Here is a 22480-nt window from a genome sequence, read left to right on the forward strand (position 1 = left end):
CCAGTGGTAGGTATTTGCAATACAACAGACCACAGTGGTGCTTTTTCTGTTTAGAAAGGTGACTGACTCAGAAGTTGGCCCAAACTCAAAATTCAGCTGCACTAATTTCACAAATAGCCTAGAAATAGCACCAAGCCCTCATTAGCACCCTACCCAGAGAAGATGGCTAACGAAGATCCCTTGAGGTTAGCACAGAACACAAGGCAATTCAAAGGCCCCTTGGAGAAAGGGTATGAGCTATACAAATATAAAATCGTAGCAAGGGATATGGGCATTATCAGATTTTGCTTGGTAATTGGAAACAACGCCTTGAATTGTGAAGCACCAGAAAGCCTAGGACTCACCCACCTTCCACGTGGCCGTGTGTCTCCCAAACTGAGACAGGCGTGTGTGTATAATCAACCTGTTCAAAGTCCCTGTAGCAGGAGGCAGTGCTTTGTTGTAAAACAAAACTGAGATGAAATAACCGTCATCCTTTCAAATATCCTCTGAGAGTTTCATATTTGAGGCACATTCTGTGATGCAATTCTCTCTGACCTCAGACACTTTGATTCCTTTTTTCAAGTTCACATAAAAGACTGAGAGCTCTCAGACTGGTCTACTGCACTGCCAGCCTCGACGGGATCTGAATTCTTCACTGGTGCAGAGAATTTCTTGTTATTCCAGATAATTAGGAAGTAGAGATAAAGGGCCATTACTTTAGAAGGCCTGGCCCATTGGGAAGACCAGCTGTTGGCTCCTGAGAAAACAGTTGCAAATGAAGCAACTGACAAAGGATTAATCTCCAAAATTTATAAGCAACTCATGCAGCTCAATAACAAAAAAACAAACAACCCAATCCAAAAATGGGCAGAAGACCTAAATAGACATTTCTCCAAAGAAGATATACAGATTGCCAACAAACACATGCAAGAATGCTCAACATCATTCATCATTAGAGAAATGCAAATCAAAACTACAATGAGATATCATCTCACACCGGTCAGAATGGTCATCATCAAAAACCTAGAAACAATAAATGCTGGAGAGGGTGTGGAGAAAAGGGAACCTTCTTGCACTGTTGGTGGGAATGTAAATTGATACAGCCACTATGGAGAACAGTATGGGGGTTCCTTAAAAAACTACAAATAGAACTACCATACGACCCCGCAATCCCACTACTGGGCATATACCCTGAGAAAACCATAATTCAAAAAGAGTCATGTACCAAAATGTTTATTGCAGCTCTATTTACGATAGCCAGGACGTGGAAGCAACCTAAGTATCCATCAACAGATGAATGGATACAGAAGATGTGGCACATATATACAAGGAATATTACTCAGCCATAAAAAGAAATGAAATTGAGTTATTTGTAGTGAGGTGGATGGACCTGGAGTCTGTCATACAGAGTGAAGTAAGTCAAAAGGAGAAAAACAAATACCGTATGCTAACACATATATATGGAATCTAAGAAAAAAAATGTCATGAAGAGCCTAGGGGTAGGATGGGAATAAAACACAGACCTACTAGAGCATGAACTTCAGGATATGGGGAGGGAGAAGGGTAAGCTGGGATGAAGTAGAGAGTAGCACTGACATATATACACTACCAAATATAAAACAGATAGCTAGAGGGAAGCAGCCGCATAGCACAGGGAGATCAGCTCTGTGCTTTGTGACCACCTAGAGGGGTGGGATAGGGAGGGTGGGAGGGAGGGCGACGCAAGAGGGAAGAGATATGGGAACATATGTATATGTATAACTGATTCGTTTTGTTGTAAAGCAGAAACTTTACACATCATTGTAAAGCAATTATACTCCAATAAAGATGTTAAAAAAAAAAACAGATTATTTCCCACTGCTCCTGGAAGGCTTCCAAGGGCACACTCAGACACCGAAAGTCCCATCCTGACATCCTTTCCTCCCAGTCACAATGCACGTGCAGAATTTGAGAATGTAGCTTATCTGGAAGGCTTACAACAAATGCTTCAATTTTCCATTCTCCAAATGAAAATCAATGGCAACAGAGAGGTAAAATCAATGTTCAGCGCCCTGTAGGGAGAAGCCCTCCCCATCTCTCGCCCACCCAGAACAATAAATCAGAACGAGCCATTCCGCTGGCAGCGAATTCCTGAGAGCAGATCCCTCTGCAGGGTAGTATGACCTTCTGTCCATTTTTTCCATAAATCACCCCCTAAGAGGGTATTTTCTTTAAGAAGAGCTAAGAGAATATTTTTAAAACTTAAGTCAGAAAGAGTAACACATTGCTGCATTAAAAACTCTTCTTCCCGGGCTTCCCTGGTGGCGCAGTGGTTGAGAGTCTGCCTGCCGATGCAGGGGATGCAGGTTCGTGCCCCGGTCCGGGAAAATCCCACATGCAGCGGAGCGGCTGGTCCCGTGAGCCATGGCCGCTGAGCCTGCGCGTCCGGAGCCTGCGCTCCACAACGGGAGAGGCCACAACAGTGAGAGGCCCGCATACCACACACACAAAAAAAACCTCTTCTTCCCCAAACACCCCAAACAAAGCCATTTGCCAACAGGATCTTTGGCATCTAGGAGCAGAATCTGACTTAACTGTTTCCCCAAGGTCCATTTTGTAATATCAGGCATTAAAGAATGCTCAGGCACCCCAATGACCTGCTCCCCGAGACAAACAATGATCTGTTTTCTGTCACCATAGGTTAGCTTATACCCACTAAAATGTCATGTAAATGAAACTCATACAATATACATTTTTGTCTTCTTTCACTCAGCATAATTAAGATTCATCCATGTTATAGCATGTATCAATAGCTTATTCTTTTTAAACTGTTGAGTATTAATCCATTGCAATGAATATACCACAACTTGCTATCTGTTCACCTGTTGATGGACATATGGGTTGTTTCCAGCTTCCAGTTATTACAAGTAAAGCTGCTATGAACATTTGTGAGTGAGTGAGTCTTTATAGGGACAAATGCTTTCATTACATATTCTAGAAACAAACCTTTGGCTGGGCATATGTTTTGCAAATATTTTCTACCAATGTGGCCTGTCCTTTTATTAGTCTAACAGTGTCTTTTGAAGATCAAAGTTTTTACTTTTGATGAAATCCAATTTGTTGATTTTTTTCTTTTTTTTTTTTTTTTGGCATTTATAGTTCATGGCTTCCTTGTCTGCTATTTAAGAAACCTTTATCAAACCCAAGGTTACTACTTTTGCTTTCTTCTAAAAGTTGTATCATCTTAGCTCTTATATTTAGGTCTACAATCCATTTCAAGTTAATTTTTTGTACTGTATATTATGCAATCACTAAGATGTATATCCATAAGGTGTTTTAAGTATCATAAAATACTCATTTATAAATATCAATTGAAGGAAGCCCAAAACCAATTTTTATGTACAGTATAGGCACCACTTGATAATTAAGTTCTGACAAAAACAAACCAGTGGACAAAACCTACAGCTAGAAGAAAGAATGGAAGGCAATGTGCTGGAATATTTTAATTCCTGTTTTTAGATTATGTGACCATCGCCTATTTCCTGTTTCTTTTTGCTTGTCTACACTCTCAGTGTTTTCCGTAATGAGCATCAACTACTCTGATATCAACAATAAATTAGAATATTAAGAAAAAGTCATTTAAGAGAAGGCTTTGTGACTCCAGGCTGCCTTCACACTGCTCTTAAGTGTATAAATGGCCCCCTTGGAGCACCTAAAAGACGAACAAGCTTCCAAGAATTTACCCTCTCCCAACCCTGCTCAATACTTCTCAACAGCAGGAAAAGATGAAACAGAGAATTTCCAAAGAGAATCCTCCAAAGGGAATGTGAGTATAGTCGAAGCCTCTCAATGAAACCAACTACAACCCAAATGCCATTCTAATAAAGGGGAAGCGTTCCAGCAGGGGTTGGGGGGAGGTGCCCCACTCGGTCCCCCACTGAAGTTGCTTGTCCAGCCACACTGACACTGTGCAGCCACAGACCCATGTGTCAAACCGCTTCTCCAGTCACTCCACCTCCGAGGGCGAAGAAAGCTAATGAAATTATCTCACGGATGCACTTACTATCCTCCTGTCTCAGTCCGCTTGCAAAGACAGCCCAAATCTGCAGCCTCACAAGCAGCCCCAGGCCGACCCAGCTGCTTCTCCATGTGTGTGCGTTCCTGACTGTCTGGCAGGCGGGATTTACCTCTTGAGCTGCTGCAGAGGCCAGAATGGCTGATGGGATTGCTTGCAGATGTTTCACAGAGAGAAACATTACTTCCCTGATTGATGAATAAATAGAATTGTCAACATGGCCTCCCTGGTCAGAGGGGACCCCTAAAGTATAATGAGGAAGGACAGATGTTTCATCTGGGAAGGGGTCCAGGACCCTAAGAAGAGGTGTGCACTGGGCCCGTATGGGCTGAGTAATTCAGCCTCCCAGAGGGAGGGAGGGGGAAGGCTAGACCCACAACTACAGCCACCACCATTGTAGAGCCTCTCGCCGGTGCAGGCCACCTCCCAAATCCTGATGACGGAGTGGGCATGCCCCTCAGTCAAAGCCTCCTCTTTGGGCTGTTTTTCCAGTGAATGAAGGGTACCAATTATAAGGAATGTCATCTTCTTCCAAGTCCTCACGTGCTGTGAATCACAAAGCAGGCAGCAGGCTTCCTCGGGAAGAAACTCCAAAGGCCAGAACAAGAAAGTGGGCAGGGCCCCTGGAGTGAGCTACTTTTTCTCAGGAGCATGCAAATTGAGGGTTTTCTGGCTAACCTTCTAGAATGAATCAGACAATAATAATACCTCTTACCATAATTGTTTTAGTAATTGTAAGGCTGGTTGTCATTATGTGACACTGGAATACGTACCTTACACCCCTCCATCTTACTGACCTCTCACAAAATGAAATACACACAAAATGCCCTAAGCAAAGGATTAGCAAAACTTAACCACTGGCAAACTCTCTCTGCAAGAATTACTAATGGTTGTATCCCAGCAAATGGTAAAGAGGAAAAGGGTAAGTACTTTCATTAAACCCGTTTTACAGCTAAGGAAGCCCAGATTCAGAAAGGTCAAGTAACTTGCCAAGGTCACATAGCTAGAAAGTAGCCAACCCGGAAATGGAGCTTAGAATGGTGTCATTCCCAAATCTATGCTCTTAACCACTGTAATTCTGTGGCCACCAGGAGATGCAGGAGATGAGAATTATACTTCTAACACGAGCAAAAAAAGTGGTGGTGCTTCCAACACAGAAACAAGGCGTGCCCAGAAAAACACCACTGACACCTGGATATACCCGAATACCAGTGAGGTTGCTGCCTCTGTCTCACACAGATTTGAGCTTATAAATAAAAATCTCTTGTCTGGGACAACTAACACTGCAGAAATAAAAAGGATCATGAGAGATTCCTACAAGCAACTATATGCCAATAAAATGGACAACCTGGAAGAAATGGACACATTCTTAGAAAAGCACAACCTTCAGAGGCTGGACCAGGAAGAAATAGAAAATATGAACAGACCAATCATAAGCACTGAAATTGAGACTGTAATTAAAAATCTTCCAACACGCAAAAGCCCAGGACCCGATGGCTTCACAGGCGAATTCTATCAAACATTTAGAGAAGAGCTAACACCTATCCTTCTCAAACTCTTCCAAAAAACTGCAGAAGGAGGAAGACTCCCAAACGCATTCTACAAGGCCACTGTCACCCTGACACCAAAACCAGACAAAGATGTCACAAAGAAAGAAAACTACAGGTCAGTATCACTGATGAACATAGATGCAAAAATCCTCAACAAAACACTAGCAAACAGAATCCAACAACACATTAAAAGGATCATACACCATGATCAAGTGGGATTTATCCCAGGGATGCAAGGATTTTTCAATATATGCAAATCAATCAATGGATACACCATATTAACAAATTGAGGGAGAAAAACCACATGATAATCTCAACAGATGCAGAAAACGCATTCAACAAAATTCAACACCCATTTATGATAAAAACCCTCCAGAAGGTAGGCAGAGAGGGAGCTTACCTCGACATAATAAAGGCCATATATGACAAACCCACAGCCAACATCATTCTCAATGGTGAAAAACTGAAACCATTTCCACTAAGATTAGGAACAAGACAAGGTTGCCCACTCTCACCACTATTATTCAACATAGTTTTGGAAGTTTTAGCTACAGCAATCAGAGAAGAAAAAGAAATAAAAGGAATCCAAATCTGAAAAGAAGAGTAAAGCTGTCACTGTTTGCAGATGACATGATACTATACATAGACAATCCTAAAGATGCTACCAGAAAACTACTAGAGCTAATCAATGTATTTGGTAAAGAAGCAGGATACAAAATTAATGCACAGAAATCTCTTGCATTCCTATACACTAATGATGAAAAATCTGAAAGAGAAATTAAGGAAACACTCCCATTTACCACTGCAACAAAAAGAATAAAATACCTACAAAACATACCTAAGGAGACAAAAGACCTGTATGCAGAAAACTATAAGACACTGATGAAAGAAGTTAAAGATGATACAAACAGATGGAGAGATATACCATGTTCTTGGATTGGAAGAATCAACATTGTGAAAATGACTATACTACCCAAAGCAATCTACAGATTCAATGCAATCCTTATCAAACTACCAATGGCATTTTTCACAGAACTAGAACAAAAAATTTCACAATTTGTCTGAGAACACAAAAGACCTCGACTAGCCAAAGCAACCTTGAGAAAGAAAAACAGAGCTGGAGGAATCAGGCTCCCTGACTTCAGACTATACTACAAAGCTACAGTAACCAAGACAATATGGTACTGGCACAAAAAGAGAACAATTGATCAATGGAATAAGACAGAAAGCCCAGAGATAAACCCATGCGTATATAGTCACCTTATTTTTGATAAAGGAGGCAAGAATATACAATGAAGAAAAGCAGCCTCTTCAATAAGTGGTGCTGGGAGAACTGGACAGCTACATGTAAAAGAATGAAATTAGAACACTCCCTATCACCATACACAAAAATAAACTCAAAATGGATTAAAGACCTAAATATAAGGCCAGACACTATAGAACTCTTAGAGGAAAACATAGGCAGATATTCTATGACATATATCACAGCAAGATCCTTTTTGACCCACCTCCTCAGAGTAATGGAAGTAAAAAGAAAACTAAACAAATGGGACCTAAGGAAACCTAAAAGCTTTCGCATAGCAAAGGAAACCATAAACAAGATGAAAAGACAACTCTCAGAATGGGAGAAAATATTTGCAAATGAAGCAACGGACAGAGGATTAATCACTAAAATTTACAAGTAGCTCATGCAGCTCAATATCAAAAAAACAAACAACTGAATCCAAAAATGGGCAGAAGACCTAAATAGGCATTTCTCTAAAGAAGATAAACAGATTGCCAGAAAACACATGAAAGGATGCTCAACATCACTAATCATTAGAGAAATGCAAAACAAAACTACCATGAGGTATCACCTCACACCAGTCAGAATGGCCATCATCAAAAAATCTACAAACCATAAATGCTGGAGAGGGTGTGGAGAAAAGGGAACCCTCTTGCACTGTTGGTGGGAATGTAAATTGATACCGCCACTATGGAGAACAGTATGGAGGTTCCTTAAAAAACTGAAAGTAGAACTACCATATGACCCAGCAATCCCACTACTGGGCATATACCCTGAGAAAACCATAATTCAAAACGAGTCATGTACCACAATGTTCATTGCAGCTCTATTTACAATAGCCAGGACATGGCAGCAACCTAAATGTCCATCGACTGATGAATGGATAAAGAAGATGTGGCATGTGTATACAATGGAACATTACTCAGCCATAAGAAGAAACGAAACTGAGTTATTTGTAGTGAGGTGGATGGATCTAGAGTCTGTCATACAGAGTGAAGTAAGTCAGAAAGAGAAAAACAAGTACCATATGCTAACACATATATATGGAATAAAAAAAAAATGGTTCTGAAGAACCTAGGGGCAGGACAGGAATAAAGACACATATGTAGAGAATGGCCTTGAGGACACGGGGAGGGGGAAGTGTAAGCTGGGACAAAGTGAGAGACTGGCATGGACTTATATATACTACCAAATGTAAAATAGATAGTTAGTGGGAAGCAGCCCCACAGCACAGGGAGATCAGCTCTGTGCTTTGTGACCAGCTAGAGCAGTGGGATAGGGAGGGAGGGAGGGAGATGCAAGAGGGAGGAGATATGGGGATATATGTATATGTATAATTGATTCACTCTGTTATAAAGCAGAAACTAACACACCATTGTAAAGCAATTATACTCCAATAAAGATGTTAAAGAAAAAAAGAAAAAAGCAATAATATTGGTGTGTGTGTGTGTGTGTGTGTGTGTGTGTGTGTTCTTGCTTTAAGTATTTCTGAAGGACTGAAGGCAGATGTAGCCTGAATTCAAAGGCTCCTTCTGTCATCTGTAAAAGCCTAAGCCCACTGAATGCTGGGAATGGGGAATGGGTGGGGAGTAAGGGACAAAGGCTTTAACCACCCTGAAGAGGAGGGGAGAGACTTCCCCTGGGCTGGAGAAATAGAAAGACACACTCTCAGAAGGAATGGTGGACTAGTGGTCTTGAGGCAGCAGGACCCCACACCAGTACTGTCGGCCTTGCAAAGACACCCACGCCCCATGGAGCATGGAAGCAGACAAGCCCCAGCCCCGCCAGCCTCAAGGGACCTCCAAGGATTATCACAGGGAGGATGTCAGTGGCGACCAGAAGACTAAAGGTACAGCCCCTGTTTTCTTAGCTAGAAGCTTCCTGGATCCTGAGGTCACCCCAGGAGGAGGAAGGGCTGCCATACTCATCAGGAAGGGATTTTCTGTTCATCTGCTCAGATGAGGACTCAGAGTCAAATAAAGTTGATTCAAAGGAAATTAAGATATTAACTCTCTTTGCAAATATGTGTTTGAGAACTGAGATTCATACCACAGCAAGAGTTCTTACACCACGTACAATATAAGACACAGATACAAACACCTGCTCCCCCTCTCTCCCTTGTCCCCCGGTCAGAGATCAGGTACCCCAGATCTGCTGGCTGGAGAGTACCTCACAGCCTGCGGCTTACCTGGGGAGCAGGTGCTTGCGGCTGACACACAGGGCAGTCTGGTAGTCCTGGGTCACACACACCTTGTGAGGGCTGCATTTCACCTTTAGGCAGGGGTCTTTGGATGGGTCCAGAGCTGAGGCAAAAAGAACACGAAAAGAGGAGTTAGAACCTCCAGGGAAATTTGATTTCTATTTCTACTCAAATAAACAAGAGGGAAATAAACAGACCATGTGTTTGCACCCTGCACTGTTTACTTAGGCTGGTGGGGATTGGAATGAAAACCGACACGGGGAGGGGGGGGATTTCTGTGTCTATTCCACGTAGTTTTCTTCAACATCAGGAGAGTGATGCTTTTGTGCTTTGGGGAGTTTCAGTATCTTCATCTTGGCCAGGAATTACTTTTAAAAATCGTTTTAGAATCTTGTGTGTTCAGAGGACCAAAAGCTACATTTCCCTCTTTGGTTATTTGTCTGCTATTGCTTTTTATGACTTTGTGCCCAATTTTCCTTATTTCCTATAATAGAAAGTCCCAGAGGATGGAGTCTTTGGGCTTCAGTTCCATCAACACGAACCGTGAGCGCAAAGAAGCGTATTTTAAGTTTTGTGAAGAACTTCAGGATGTACAAGACAGTTCTGAGCCACACAAACTTATGATATAAACGGGTGGGGGGAAAAGCTGACACATAAATATTTATTGTGCAAGGGAGAAGTAGATAAGGGCCATGACAGGCATATACAACAATAACAGAGGTTGAGAGAAAAAGAGAGATCAATTTCTGGGGCTAGAATTAATGAGGTATTAATATGTGAATTGGATCTTAAGGGATGGGCAGGATTTTAGAAAGCAAAGCTAGAAAAGGCAATCTAGGCAGGGTGGCCAGCATACTCCAAAGTAGAGAGGCGTGGCTGGGCAACCCTAAGATATTTAGTCTGACTAGAAAGTGAGCTTTGTGGGTGGGAATAATGAGTGTGGGGGTTGACTCGACCAAGTCACTGGAGAAGGGTCTCCAAAGCCAGCAGATCATACCCTGCAGCATTTCCTAGAACAGGCAGGGCAGCGGGCCCCCGGCTAAGCAACACTCCACAGGCTGAGGTGTACATGCTCATCAGGGCAGACAAGAGGCCACAGGAAGTCCTCTGAGAAACAAAAGCAATGGTGCCATCTCCCAGCTCTGCAGCCTAAAGCCTATCACCTAAAGCCTATCAGGTGGTCAATCTGTCATGACTGCTCTCCACAGCCAGGCGAGGTCATACTCCCCACACAAACATTCAGTTAAACAAATCGGCGTGCCAAGCAGGGACAGCAAAACTGCTACAAGAAATGGGAGGACTCCCACCAAACCCTGGGCCCCTCAGCGATCATGACCCCCCTGCACTTAGAGGAAGTCAGGATTCCTGTCAAACCGCCCAGGCCCAGAATCGCAATGCCATTTTCTTCCCACGGCTGCTGGGAATTCCTCAAGGGACCTGAACACACTACACCCGAAGGTATTTCTTTCTGGGGCTTGAACCGCTCAGGGCGGCTCCCTCCACTGGAGCAGCTTCAGCCTCCGCAAACAGAAACCAGGGCGTATTCTCAGGCCGGTCAGGTGAGCAACGAGACCCAGGTCATGGTCCCAGAGGAGTCACCTGGCAGAACCTACTCCCCAGCCCCCGGCTGCCTTGTACTTAGCAGCAGGAGACGGGCTGCAAGAGAGAGAGGCTAAAGCCCCAGGGACAGGGCACTCACTGCGAGCTCCTAAGCTAAGGGCTTCACCTCTGGGAAGTGAGGGGCTGGGGGCCTGTGTCTGCCCTCAGAGCCCTCCAAGGCTGGGCCTTCCAGAAACTTGCAGCAGGAACTTTCCGGTCCCAGGTGGAGCTCTCTTGCTTCCTGAGACGTCCTCACGAGAAGCCAGGAGGCTGGTGCGTCTCAGGCCAGTGGCCTTCTTCTTGTGCTTTGCCCTCCACCTTCAGCCCAGGGCACCAGTCCAGCCAGCTGTGACTTGCTTTCCGGGACTCAAGTAGCACCGAGCTAACAATGAATGACAATCGGATGGCGGCTGAGGATGACCACGCTGGTCCTTCACTGCCCCATCTCACACTTCTGGCCACCACAGGATGAAGACAGACACTTAGGGATCTGAAGAAACTTGCGGACCAGGCCCCTGGCTGCCCGGGCCACAGGTACCAAGTGAGGCATTTCCTGACAGGTGTCAAGCGCCGTAGAACGCTTGGGATTTTCACTGGAGTGGATCTCAGAGATGGCAAACACCAGGCTGGCCTAGGGTCTCAAAATCTGCAGGACCGTAGGACAAGATGTATTGCCGAATTTGAGCTTCGTTTTGCTTTTGCAGCCAACTTCACAGACATGCAATGTCCACACCGGGATCCAGATGGCCTCAAGGGGCAGCGCAATCTCAAGGAGAGTAAGTCCGCTGAGCACAGCAGAGAGGAGCACAGACTCTAGGCCCAGGGATCAAGGTGAATTCTGCCTTCACTGCTTCCTGACCTATACCTCAATTTTCTCGTCTGTGAAACGGGATAATAGCAGTCCCTACTATCACTTTTGGTTATCAAGAGGATGAAATGAATTCATCTTTGAAAGTGCTGAGAACAGACCTGAAACATGTGAAGCACCTCATAGGTGTTTGTTATTTGTTGTGTTTCTGGATTTTGTTCCGAGTGAACAGTAAGCCTCCAAAATAACCAGAACAATAGCTCACACGTATCCAGTGCTTTTGACACGCAGGCAGTGAATGAGGCCTTCTAACTGGATTACCACACTTAATTCTTGCAAACACCCAAGGCGGCGGCTGCCGTTCCTATGCCCGTTGTACAAAGAAGATGAGAGGGGCGGACGGTATGTGACACCTGGTCGGTTGACTCCAGAACCCAAACTCCTTACCACGATACACCAGCGGCATGAAAATCACCTAGAGTCTCCTTTAAAAGGTGGATGTGGGGTGCCACCTTACACCAAGTATTGAACCCAGATGTGCCATGTTCCTGAGAGGCCTTCAGGGCAGGCTGAGACTTAAGGAGTAAAAGTAAAGGGAAGCCAGGGAGTCTGGCTGGCTGGCTGGGCCACACAGGATGCCTCAATGCACCATACACGGCCCCAGTGCTCCCCGGAAGGTGGGGATGCCAAGCCTGGGCATTTGTGCCCACCCCCTCTGTGGTACGCAGGCCTCTCACTGCTGAGGCCTCTCCCGTTGTGGAGCACAGGCTCCGGACGCGCAGGCTCAGCGGCCACGGCTCACAGGCCCAGCCGCTCCGCGGCATGTGGGATCCTCCCGGACCGGGGCACGAACCCCTGTCCCCTGCATCGGTAGGCAGACTCTCAACCACTGCGCCACCAGGGAAGCCCTGCCCACACCCTCTGAATGCAGCAACCCCTCAAAGGAGTCACCTGACCAGTGGCTGCCAATTTTTTTTCTGCAACCTTGCTGCATCTGTCACCCTACCATTAGGCTAATACTATAGATCGCCCTCCTCCAATTCTTAAGGCTAACGTTTCTTAAAAAAACAAACAAAAAAACCCCTCCAAACAGAAATACTAATAGATAAAAATCATCAGCTATTTAACTTCATACACATACTTACTTAACAATTTGCATATAGAAATCAAGTCTGCTAAAAATTAATTACCAGGGTCTGAATATTTCAAACATGTATGGGAATTATTTAGAGTAAATGAACTTCACAGCACAACAAAACAGTAACAAATCAAGCTGTTACCGTTTATTTAATCACCAGGACGCATCTTGTTTTTGAAAAACAGCAGTACTGGAATTGAAAGGGGATGAGGATGGTAAAGGAGCGTGCCACTTCCGTGTAAATGCTGCCTCTCAAATACACTTCTCCCAGCAACTCCGAGGCTCGCCGTGACTGAAAGGCACCCGCACCTGTACTGGGCAGGGCTGTGCGGCTCCACTTTCTAGAGGAGATGATAGGAGATCAGAATAATAAGTGGCATTTGAGAGGCCCTTTAATAAGGTGCAGGGAAACTGTGCAGCTGAGGAGGTAGGGAGAGAGGGCTGAGAGTTCATGATAACCCTTACATGGGGTAGAAGCTTCCTTGTCAAGGTGCTAATGATTTCTGGAAACTGCGCTCCAATTTCCTCTCTTCCCCGGCGCATTCTTGATGATAGGACGCATCACTCCCCACAAGATGCCGAAGCCCTGCGTCCCCTCTACCTCTTCTACCATAATACCTGCAGGACTCATGTGGACTCAAACAAGAGAGTATGCCTAACACAGAGCAGATACCCACGGGAGGTTAATTTCATCTTTCCTGCCCACATACAAAAACCAATCAAGTGTCAACTGGCACAGGATACATGTCCAATTAATTTTTTCAATAATTTTTACAAAAACTTTTTTCAAAGGGAAAAAAAAAAAAACAAGAATGAATTAATTTAAACAGAAGTTTGTCAAGCTGAAAAACATCAAATTCAAAAGCCAGTTAATTACAGGCTTCATGTAAGCTTTTCTTGAAAGTAATTTTATTTTTTAAGCTCACTGCTTGGTCTCAATTAAGGTAGTGATATTTAAATTATCGTAATTGCTTCTGAACTTGTTTTTCAGTATGAGTTAATTTTTGATTAGCTACGTCGATTTTAAAATTCTGAATCAAGACTTTTTGCTGTCTTTGGGCACATCCTACAAGCTCACTGTCCAACTGCCATAATACCTGGAACAACAGAGCAGGGTACCACCTCAGAGATGCTAAGATGAGAGAATGTTCCATTTTGTGGGCTGACCAAAGGGTCCCTGAGAGTCACCTGCGGGTGTGACATATGCTTGGGTTTATTCCATTAATATTTGCAGAGCATCAGTTCTGTGCAGGCCCATTTTTTTTCAAGCTGGAGGCTGGCACTTCTAGAGTGAACAAGATGTCATTCCTGCCCTCCAGAAGCTCACAGCTCAACAGAGGAGACACACAATATGAGGGTAAGTTCTGTATGTTATGGGAGATGGGGGAGGTACCTCATCCAGCCTTTCAGTGGGTTAGGTGAGACTTCCTGGACAGACTGCTATCTATGGAAAGGTGGGTTTAACCCAGGTAATAGGATGAGGAAGAACATTCTAGGTAAAAAGAAGCTCCCATCCCAGATGTAAGAGAAATTGTGGCCAGTCTGGGGAATGGCAACATTTCACCAGGCTGTCAGCAGGCTGGAGCAGGGGTGGTGTGAGACACGACTGCAGAGAGTGTCAGCAGCAGCATGGGGGGCCTTGAGACCACAGTGAGGACTCCGGGGAGGGGGGCCGTGGCCACCAAGTTCCACAGTGACGACAAATATGGCACACCCTCCCGTGCTGAAGTTGGTGGAGAGGGGGTAGGAAGAGAGAACCCTTTATACACATTTTACATGGAAACTGGTCCTTTGATAAGAACAGACAAACTCTACACCACTCGTACCCTCCGAATGAGAGGGGGTGTCGAGTGGAGGGCCCAGTGGTCAACCCTTAGTGCCCCCTTTCCTCCTTTGAGGAACCTCCGTGACCCCTTTCCCTGGGGATAGTAAGCTACCTGGTGAGACCAAGAAGCAAAGATTTAATCCAAAAACACCATGTGAACTTGTGGTCCACTCCTGTGACTTGTGTAAACTTCCTCTGACAAAAGGTCACTCAATTCTCAAAGAGTTGACAAATTAATGACTGTTTGTTGTCTCCTTCTTCCTTTTAAGGTTGCCCTCTGCCCGAATCGTGCTCATGTGAGGTTCATCTGAAGAGCAGAGACGTTCCCAGTGATTCATTAGGAGTGACTTAATGGAAGACTGACAAAGAAATTACTCCTAACTGCTAAAACCTTGTCAAGCTAAGATCCCACACATTTATTACAGCTTGTCTGTCCCCATGGTAACCCGTGCATGCATCTTGCTTCCCCCCACCCCCTCCAGAGGGGCTTGTTTACTAGCTGATGACAGAGCCTCTCAGAATACAAAACAGAAGATTCCACCCAAAGGATTTTGCTGGAACCATAGAAGAATGGCAGCTTGGAAAGTTTCCATCACTGATCTCAGCTTTCAAATCAAGGGGTTGGCCATATTCTCTGAGGCCAAACAAAGGGGCCAGTTGACCATGCGTCTAAATAGGACAGACAGGTGAGTGATACAGAAGGCTGAATGTGTGTGTCCAAGGACTGGAAGAAGGGAGTGGGTGGGGACATAGGACAGACAAGGACAAAGGGAAGAGGATAAAAAGATGCATTTGACCAAAAATACCCTCTTGGGAAGAGACCTTTTCTTCCCCCTTCAAACCAAGGGTCTGAAGACTCATTTCTTTCTGTTAAAACTAAAAGCAAACTCTCTCTTATATTTGTGTGTGTGTGTGTGTGTGTGTGTGTGTGTGTGTTTGAAGCGGGTGGTATAAACTATGAAGAGTCCTTTTGGAGGGCAGTTTTTCAACCATGTCCTTAAATGATAATAACCGTTAAACATAGGTATTTATTATATCGTTCCCTCAACTTTTTTATATATATGAAAATTTTAATTATAAATGGAAAGAATGGAAAAAAGAAACATCCTATAATCTAGCAGGTGAATGTGTTAAGCAAAAACATGTATCTTAATGATCTACAATAAGGGGAAATTATAAACAACTTGAGGGTTCATCTATATCCATCTGCTCAGACTGCCACAAAATACCAGAGATTGGGTGGCCTGAATAACAGAAGCCTATCTTCTCACAGTTCTGGAGGCTGGAAGGCTGAGATCAGAGTGCCAACATGGTCAGTTTCTGGTGAGTGCTCTCTTCCTGGCTTGCAGACGACCACCTTCTGTGTCTTCATGTGGGTTTCTCTAGGTATATTCAGAGAGTGACTAAGCTCTCTGATGCCTCTTCTTATAATGATACCTATCCTACTGTATCAGGGTCCCACCCTTAAGAGCTCACTTAACCTTAATTACTTCCTTAAAGGCTCCATCTCCAGAAACAGCCATAGTGAGGATTATGGCTTCAACATAAGCATTCATTCCATCACACCATCTATAGGGAAATGGTTACCTTAATTACAAGATGTCCATTTATGAGATATTGTCCACCTACTATAAAGGAAGAAGTAGGTTTATATGTATTAACATAGGTAGATGTTTATGGTACATTAAGTGAAAAAGGAAGGTAAAGATGAGAAAATTGATTTGAAAAAGATAAGTAACTTTCTGACAATACACAGCTAATAAATGGCGAAGCCAGTACTCAAAACCAGGTCTGTCTACATCCAAAGGAGATGTCCTTTCCCTTCCCTATCGTGCTTCCCTTGAAAAGAAGCACCAGCCCCAACCTCCACCCATTCACACAGAGGACATTCTCCTGAATGTCCTCTATCTCCTGGGGCCATCCCTGCAACAAGCTGTGAATCAATTCAGATGCCATATGGCTGCGAGCCACCACCACTGCAGCCTGTCACTGAGTAGTCTAGAAACATCACCCACAAAAGGCAGTCTCCTGCTTCCTGGAGAATCTCTACAGCAGGGAGACAATGACAAGTCATGACCATCGCTGGAGGCAAGAGCAAGTGTCCAGGCTTGTGAGAGTATGGCTTTTCTGCCTCTAAGATGTAAGAGTTAAGGATGCCCTATGCTGGGCTAGAAGTAATAGCAGAGGCAGGGAAGAGCTTTAATCCCCTGCTCATGTGCAAAACGAGACATTATGAACAACCACTGATAAATCCCACATGGCTAGTTTACACATCCTGATCATTAGAAACGAACATGTTCAGAGGGGTCTACTAGGGCAGCTATGAAAATAGGTGCCATAATATCACAGGCCACAAAATGTTATTAGCCTGGCCAGTCAATGCTCTTTCTCAAAGCTCTCATCCCACACCTTCTCCCATTCCCCCAGCTGCTCTGGGATGGTGAAAGCAAGGACGCTCACTCTGCATTTTCACCAAGAAACTGATTTCCCTTCAAAAGTGGGATGGAGGAAAGGAAGAAAAAGGAGAGGAGAGAAGAAGAATTAAGTGGAAAAAAGGGAAGAAAAGAGCATTTTATTACAAACAGCATCACCTCGTCAGGGGGCTGACAGAGACAGTGACATCCACTGACCTGTAGAATAAGGTACTATTATTCTAATTCACCACTGAGGTAACTGATATACAGATCAGTTTAATATGAATTTACTAATAAGGAAATTGGCACAGAGATGTTAAGTAACTTGTCTGTGGTCACACAGCTGCTAAGTCTGGATTTCAATCTAGGTGAGTCTCACACCAGAGATGATACTTGGAGCCACTACACCACTCACAAAAACAGCTTATGATGGGGGTAAAAGTCACGACTACAGTGCCAAGCAGCAGCAGACGGCACCCCTCTGTCCACCTCCCCCAAGAATCATGTCACCCATAGGATCCCTAAGAGAACTTCTCACTGTGAAGAAAACACTGCATCAACTGAAGTCAAAGCCAACTGCTTGGACGTATGAATAAACTTATATGATTTTTATAATGAATGCAAAAGTCAAAGTTTCTTTCCAAGGCAATGCTGATGTCCAGTGAACTTAACACTCTCTCTCTCTGACATAAGACACAACATGGAACAAGTGAACCTCACTTCTGTGAGTGGGCTTTGTGAAGCATCTATATGGACCATGTCACTGGGAAAACGCATGATGGCTGGCGGTGACATGGGACAGGACCAGGCAGCATGATCAACGGGACCTGAGAATAGTCACAACTCTCAGAAGAGGGACAAGACACCATGCACAGAGAAGTCTTAACCTTCTCATCCATCAAAATGGCCAGAATTTATTAAAATGTTATAACAGTTGAAGCACTTGGGTTCTATTTCATTGTAATTGACAGAAATTATTCATAAGACATTTATGAACAAAGGAGACAGAATTACTTAAGACCAGTTCCATAACCTAGGAAAATAAGAGGATACAAATATCACAATAAAAATCAAATATTTCCAGGAAAAGGTATACTTAAAAGAGTGCTATAGCTCATAAAGTCTATCTTTTGTACCTGCGCCTCACTTCAATGCAATTAAAATTCCTATAAAACACATAGCTTTCCTCAGAGAACTAACTCTTTTGGAGCTAATGAGCATGATTCTGCCATTATTCTGCAGCCGTAGTAGCTGACCATGTAAGAATGTGGAAATTCAGAAACTCCACTTATTTCCAAAAAAATAAAAATTAGTGCACCTAGAAGATTGCCCAAGGGTTTGGATCAGAGAGGTGTGGGTTTGAGAGGAGAGACACAGCTGGTTACTTCCTGCTGATGTGATCTTGACGGGTCACTCACCTCTTTAGGATTCAGTTGTAGACCAACAAATCTACCTCACTGGGGTGTCATGAGGATCTGACAAGATAACGCAGAAAGGTGCTGAGCACAGGGCCTGGAATATGGTGCATGTTATCATCCTCAACACTCTTACCAGCTCTTGAGATAAAGAAAGGGGATGTACACCAAGGGCAAGTGACCCCCAGGTATTTCAGAGACTCAAGATCCTGGAGCTATGATGCTGTTCAGCCTTTCCAATCCCAAATATTAGACTCATCTCCACAGGAAGAAACATTAAAATTTCTTTTTGAACATCAAGCTCAGGGCCCAGTTTACCCAGAACACGTTTGCTGATTAACCAGATCTTCACCACTGCTGAAGCCAGCATATGACAACTAAGGCATTCATATATCTCTAGTAGGGCTGTGCTCTGCTTTGTCTCATCTCAGAGAATGTAAGGTCTAGAAATGAAAAATAAAAACCTTTCCTTCCCCTAAATTATGTTCACCAAGAGCACAACCTACATGGTCATACTCTTTTTTTTTTTTTTTTTCTCTTTTTCAAGAGAAGGTCTTTGGGCTTTGAAAAGTCTCTACTGGAGAGTCAAGGACTTTGAGTGTTAAGGTATCCTAAGGGCCTACATTCAAGCACCACTGGTAAAAGGCTAGAAAAAGAGGGAATAATTCAGGGGAGAGAATCTGGCAGACACTGTTGATCCCAGCAGCCAAGGGCTTGAGTCCAGGAAGGTTGGTAACATGTGGTATGCTGGGGATAAATGGGCAGCAAGGTTCATCCAGGCAGGTTTGGTACTTTCCTATCCTCAGCCAGAGGATGTCCACCTGGCCTTTTTCTGCATTGCCCTAGAGAGGCTGGCAGGAACAGGTATTAACTGGAACCAGAACAGTAAAGTCTGAGGGGAAAGCCTGCCCCAGCTTGGAGATCAAGATGCTCAAGTGACCTCTCAGAGCCTTGCATAGTATGGCATCATTCTGAGGGGCAGAACCTCGGTGCAGAGCTCTAGTTAAGTAACATGGTATTCATTCACTGGACACCCCCGACAAGTCTAAAAATCAGCAGAAGGTGGGGAAACAGGCAGTCACACACCATATGTATCTATCACAGCCTGGTCTCCTTTCCCTGTTTTCCACAATCTAATCTAGTCCTTGCTTCTCAGACTGTGGTGGGCCAAGAAGGATGCACATTCACAGTGACTCTGCCTACAACATCTATGTTACCAGATGGTAGACAATTTTAAACACTTTTTATTATTAAGTCAGTCACTGGTCTACTGTGGAATAAGATGCAAAATTCACATAAACTTGGATCAAACAGGCTTCAAAAATGTATGGGCTCTCAGTGGATTCTGTCCCCTAAACCTCAGAGTAGGTATTTGCTCTCACTTGCCCTTAGGGGTGTTTTAGTAGAAAAGTTTAAGAAGTGTTTAAAGGGTTTACCAAGTTTAAAGGGTCCTAGGATGAAGCAGAGAGCTCTCCAGGGTAGTGACATCTAAGATGAAAAATCAAGAGTAGTATAAGTACATACAAAGAACCTTCCTAAGCAAATTGTTCATTCTTGCAAAGACCAGAAAGCAGCTCCAGTTAAAGCTGGTCAATCAAAAACTTATCCCATGCCCCCTAGAACAGACCCCCTCCTCGCCCAATGCCATCTGTCCCAGGGCTCTATCACAGTCCCACTGGTGAAAGGCCCTAAGGGTTTTTAGAGAACTAAACCTGCAAAATCCAAAGCTTTTTGGAGAGCTTTCAATGTGTCAAGCATTGGGTGAGGTTTATAAATGAGCTACAAAGCATTTGTGGCTCTCCAGGTATAACGATCAAAATTAAAGCTGTTATTACTTTCATCTGTCCCACTGTTTTCAGAAACTCTTGGCTCCGGATTTCAAAATGGGTTATCGGAGACTATTCATTTCCAAATCCTTTCTTTCTCCAATTAGGGCAGATTCATTTCTGCTTTCTTGGGATGGTTCCCAAGGTTATTAAATTCCATTCCTTAACTGTTAACATTGAAGCAATCATGACAAAGTTAGCGCTGACTGGAGCTGAGGTTTCTTGGAGCACCTTCTAAGCTATTAGAAACCACCTCAAGCTGAGAGGAGAATGCTTGTATCTCCCAGCGTAGGTTTTAGTGAGTGCCGTATCATTTAAATCTTGTGTATTCTTTTTTTTTTTTTTTTTTTTTTTTTTTTGTGGTACGCGGGCCTCTCATTGTTGTGGCCTCTCCCGTTGCAGAGCACAGGCTCCGGACGCGCAGGCTCAGCGGCCATGGCTCCCAGGCCCAGCCGCTCCACGGCATGTGGGATCTTCCCGGACCGGGGCACGAACCCGTGTCCCCTGCAAAGGCAGGCGGACTCTCAACCACTGCGCCACCAACGAAGCCCTTGTGTATTCTTGTTCCTCTGGTTTTTGTGTCCCACACTGTTCAATCATTTCGAAACACAATTTTCCACATGCATCCAAATAAGCTGAGCAATTCACAGTTCCAGCTTTGCTCACAACTGTCTCTCTTTCCTGCCTGTCTCTTCACCAATGTGCCACTCAAGGGCCAATTTCCCCCCCCTTGCATTACTCTAAGCTAAGGCTGGTAGTGCTAATATAAAATATAAATCAGGTCTAAACTGCACATGGAAGACAAATGCAATAATAAATTATGGGCAAGTACCTATGAGGTTTCCCTAAGACAAATGTGGAATAAACACAAGGAGTAAAATCTTTCATTTTCATTCTTTAGCAATAAATACTGAGTACCCAGCAGGTAAGACAGAGTAGGGAGATAATCACCTTTAGATACTGTAATGGCTGCAAAGTTTTTTGGGTTTTTGTTTTTCCCCACTAAAGGACGGGAATTGATATTCTTGTTTTTGTTAAAGTTATGGATTCTAAATTTTTTTTTTTTTTTTTTTTTTTTTTTTTTGTGGTACGCGGGCCTCTCACTGTTGTGGCCTCTCCCATTGCGGAGCGCAGGCTCCGGACGCGCAGGCTCAGCGGCCATGGCTCACAGGCCCAGCCGCTCTGCGGCATGTGGGATCTTCCCGGACCGGGGCACGAACCCGCGTCCCCTGCATCCGCAGGTGGATTCTCAACCACTGCGCCACCAGGGAAGCCCTGGATTCTAAATTTAAAAAAAATTTTTTTAAAGAAAGAGCTTCATGACTCTCTCTTCCATAGTCTGGCCTCAAACTTCCTTTCCAAAATTTAGTTCCCATTCCCTGCCCATTCTCTCCTCTTCCTCCAATATCTACCCCTCCCTCAGTTACAGCAGACAACTCATAAGCCCTCGAACACCTGGTGTTCTTTCATGCCTCTGGAGTCTAGATTGTAACATCCGATACAAAGAACCATTCCATTCTTACAATTACCTCATAAGGCCAGTATTTCCTCCACCTGATGAGAAAAAAATATCAGCACGTGCCTAAGGCCATGCAACTAGTAAGTGGCAAAGCTGGGATGTGACTCTTAAGTCTGTCAAAAATCTAGTAGAAGCCTCAGGAAACCACAGACAATATCTTTCTTCCTCACTCCTGCTTGCTCCTCGCCTCCAAACGGTCTGGAATATCATGGGGGTAGTAACGGTTGTTGAATGAGTGCATGAATGGCCCCCAGCCCATGGACTTAATCACTCCTTTGTCTTACTCTGTGAGTCCAGGGACAAGTCTGGCTCATCATTTCTGAACCCCAAGTCCCCTGACATTATGTCTGCTCCAAGGGATATATTCAGTTAAGGCTGAATAAACTGTCTGTGCCAGGAGTATCTTTCCATAAATCTTTTATTTCTAGGTCACAAAGATTCAGAGCTAGAGGTGTCTCTGGAGCATCTGCCTCTAGACAAACATGTTTGTATCTAGCATAGGAAAGACTTCAGCCCATCAATTCTGCAAACATTTATGAAACTCATTTTACATGCCAAGTACTATCATAAGCACTGGGCATTTAGAGATGGGCAAGACAAAAGAAGCCCTTGCTCTTAAGGAACTGACATTCTCAAAGAGGAATAACAAGGAAGAGAAGGAAGGAAGGGAAGAAGGGAAAAAGGAAAGGAGGGAGGGAGGGTACGTTAGATAGTACTGAAAGCTAAGCAGCTCATTTTAAAAGAGCAAGGCAAAAGAGAGCTCCTGAGTAGTCCCGATGGATTAAGTAGTCAGGGAACTTGGATCCATCTTCATGACCACCAAAACATGGCAGGCCAGGGACTGTGCTTCAATGCAGGGCTCTTG

At 44.1% G+C, this 22480-nt stretch overlaps 1 protein-coding gene across 2 annotated transcripts in view; it reads right to left on the reverse strand.

Annotated features, from left to right (window-relative positions):
- SPOCK1 (SPARC (osteonectin), cwcv and kazal like domains proteoglycan 1) overlaps positions 1 to 22480 on the reverse strand; it is a 561704-nt gene that overhangs the window by 155107 nt on the left and 384117 nt on the right. For both annotated transcript variants that reach the window (XM_059061299.2, XM_067031675.1), the window contains exon 4: positions 9060 to 9174. In XM_059061299.2, the coding sequence (XP_058917282.1) occupies positions 9060 to 9174 (115 nt within the window). The remainder of the gene's footprint in view (positions 1 to 9059; positions 9175 to 22480) is intronic.

The sequence above is a fragment of the Kogia breviceps genome, chromosome 4 (genome assembly GCF_026419965.1).
Source record: "Kogia breviceps isolate mKogBre1 chromosome 4, mKogBre1 haplotype 1, whole genome shotgun sequence".
NCBI classification, from domain to species: domain Eukaryota; kingdom Metazoa; phylum Chordata; class Mammalia; order Artiodactyla; family Physeteridae; genus Kogia; species Kogia breviceps.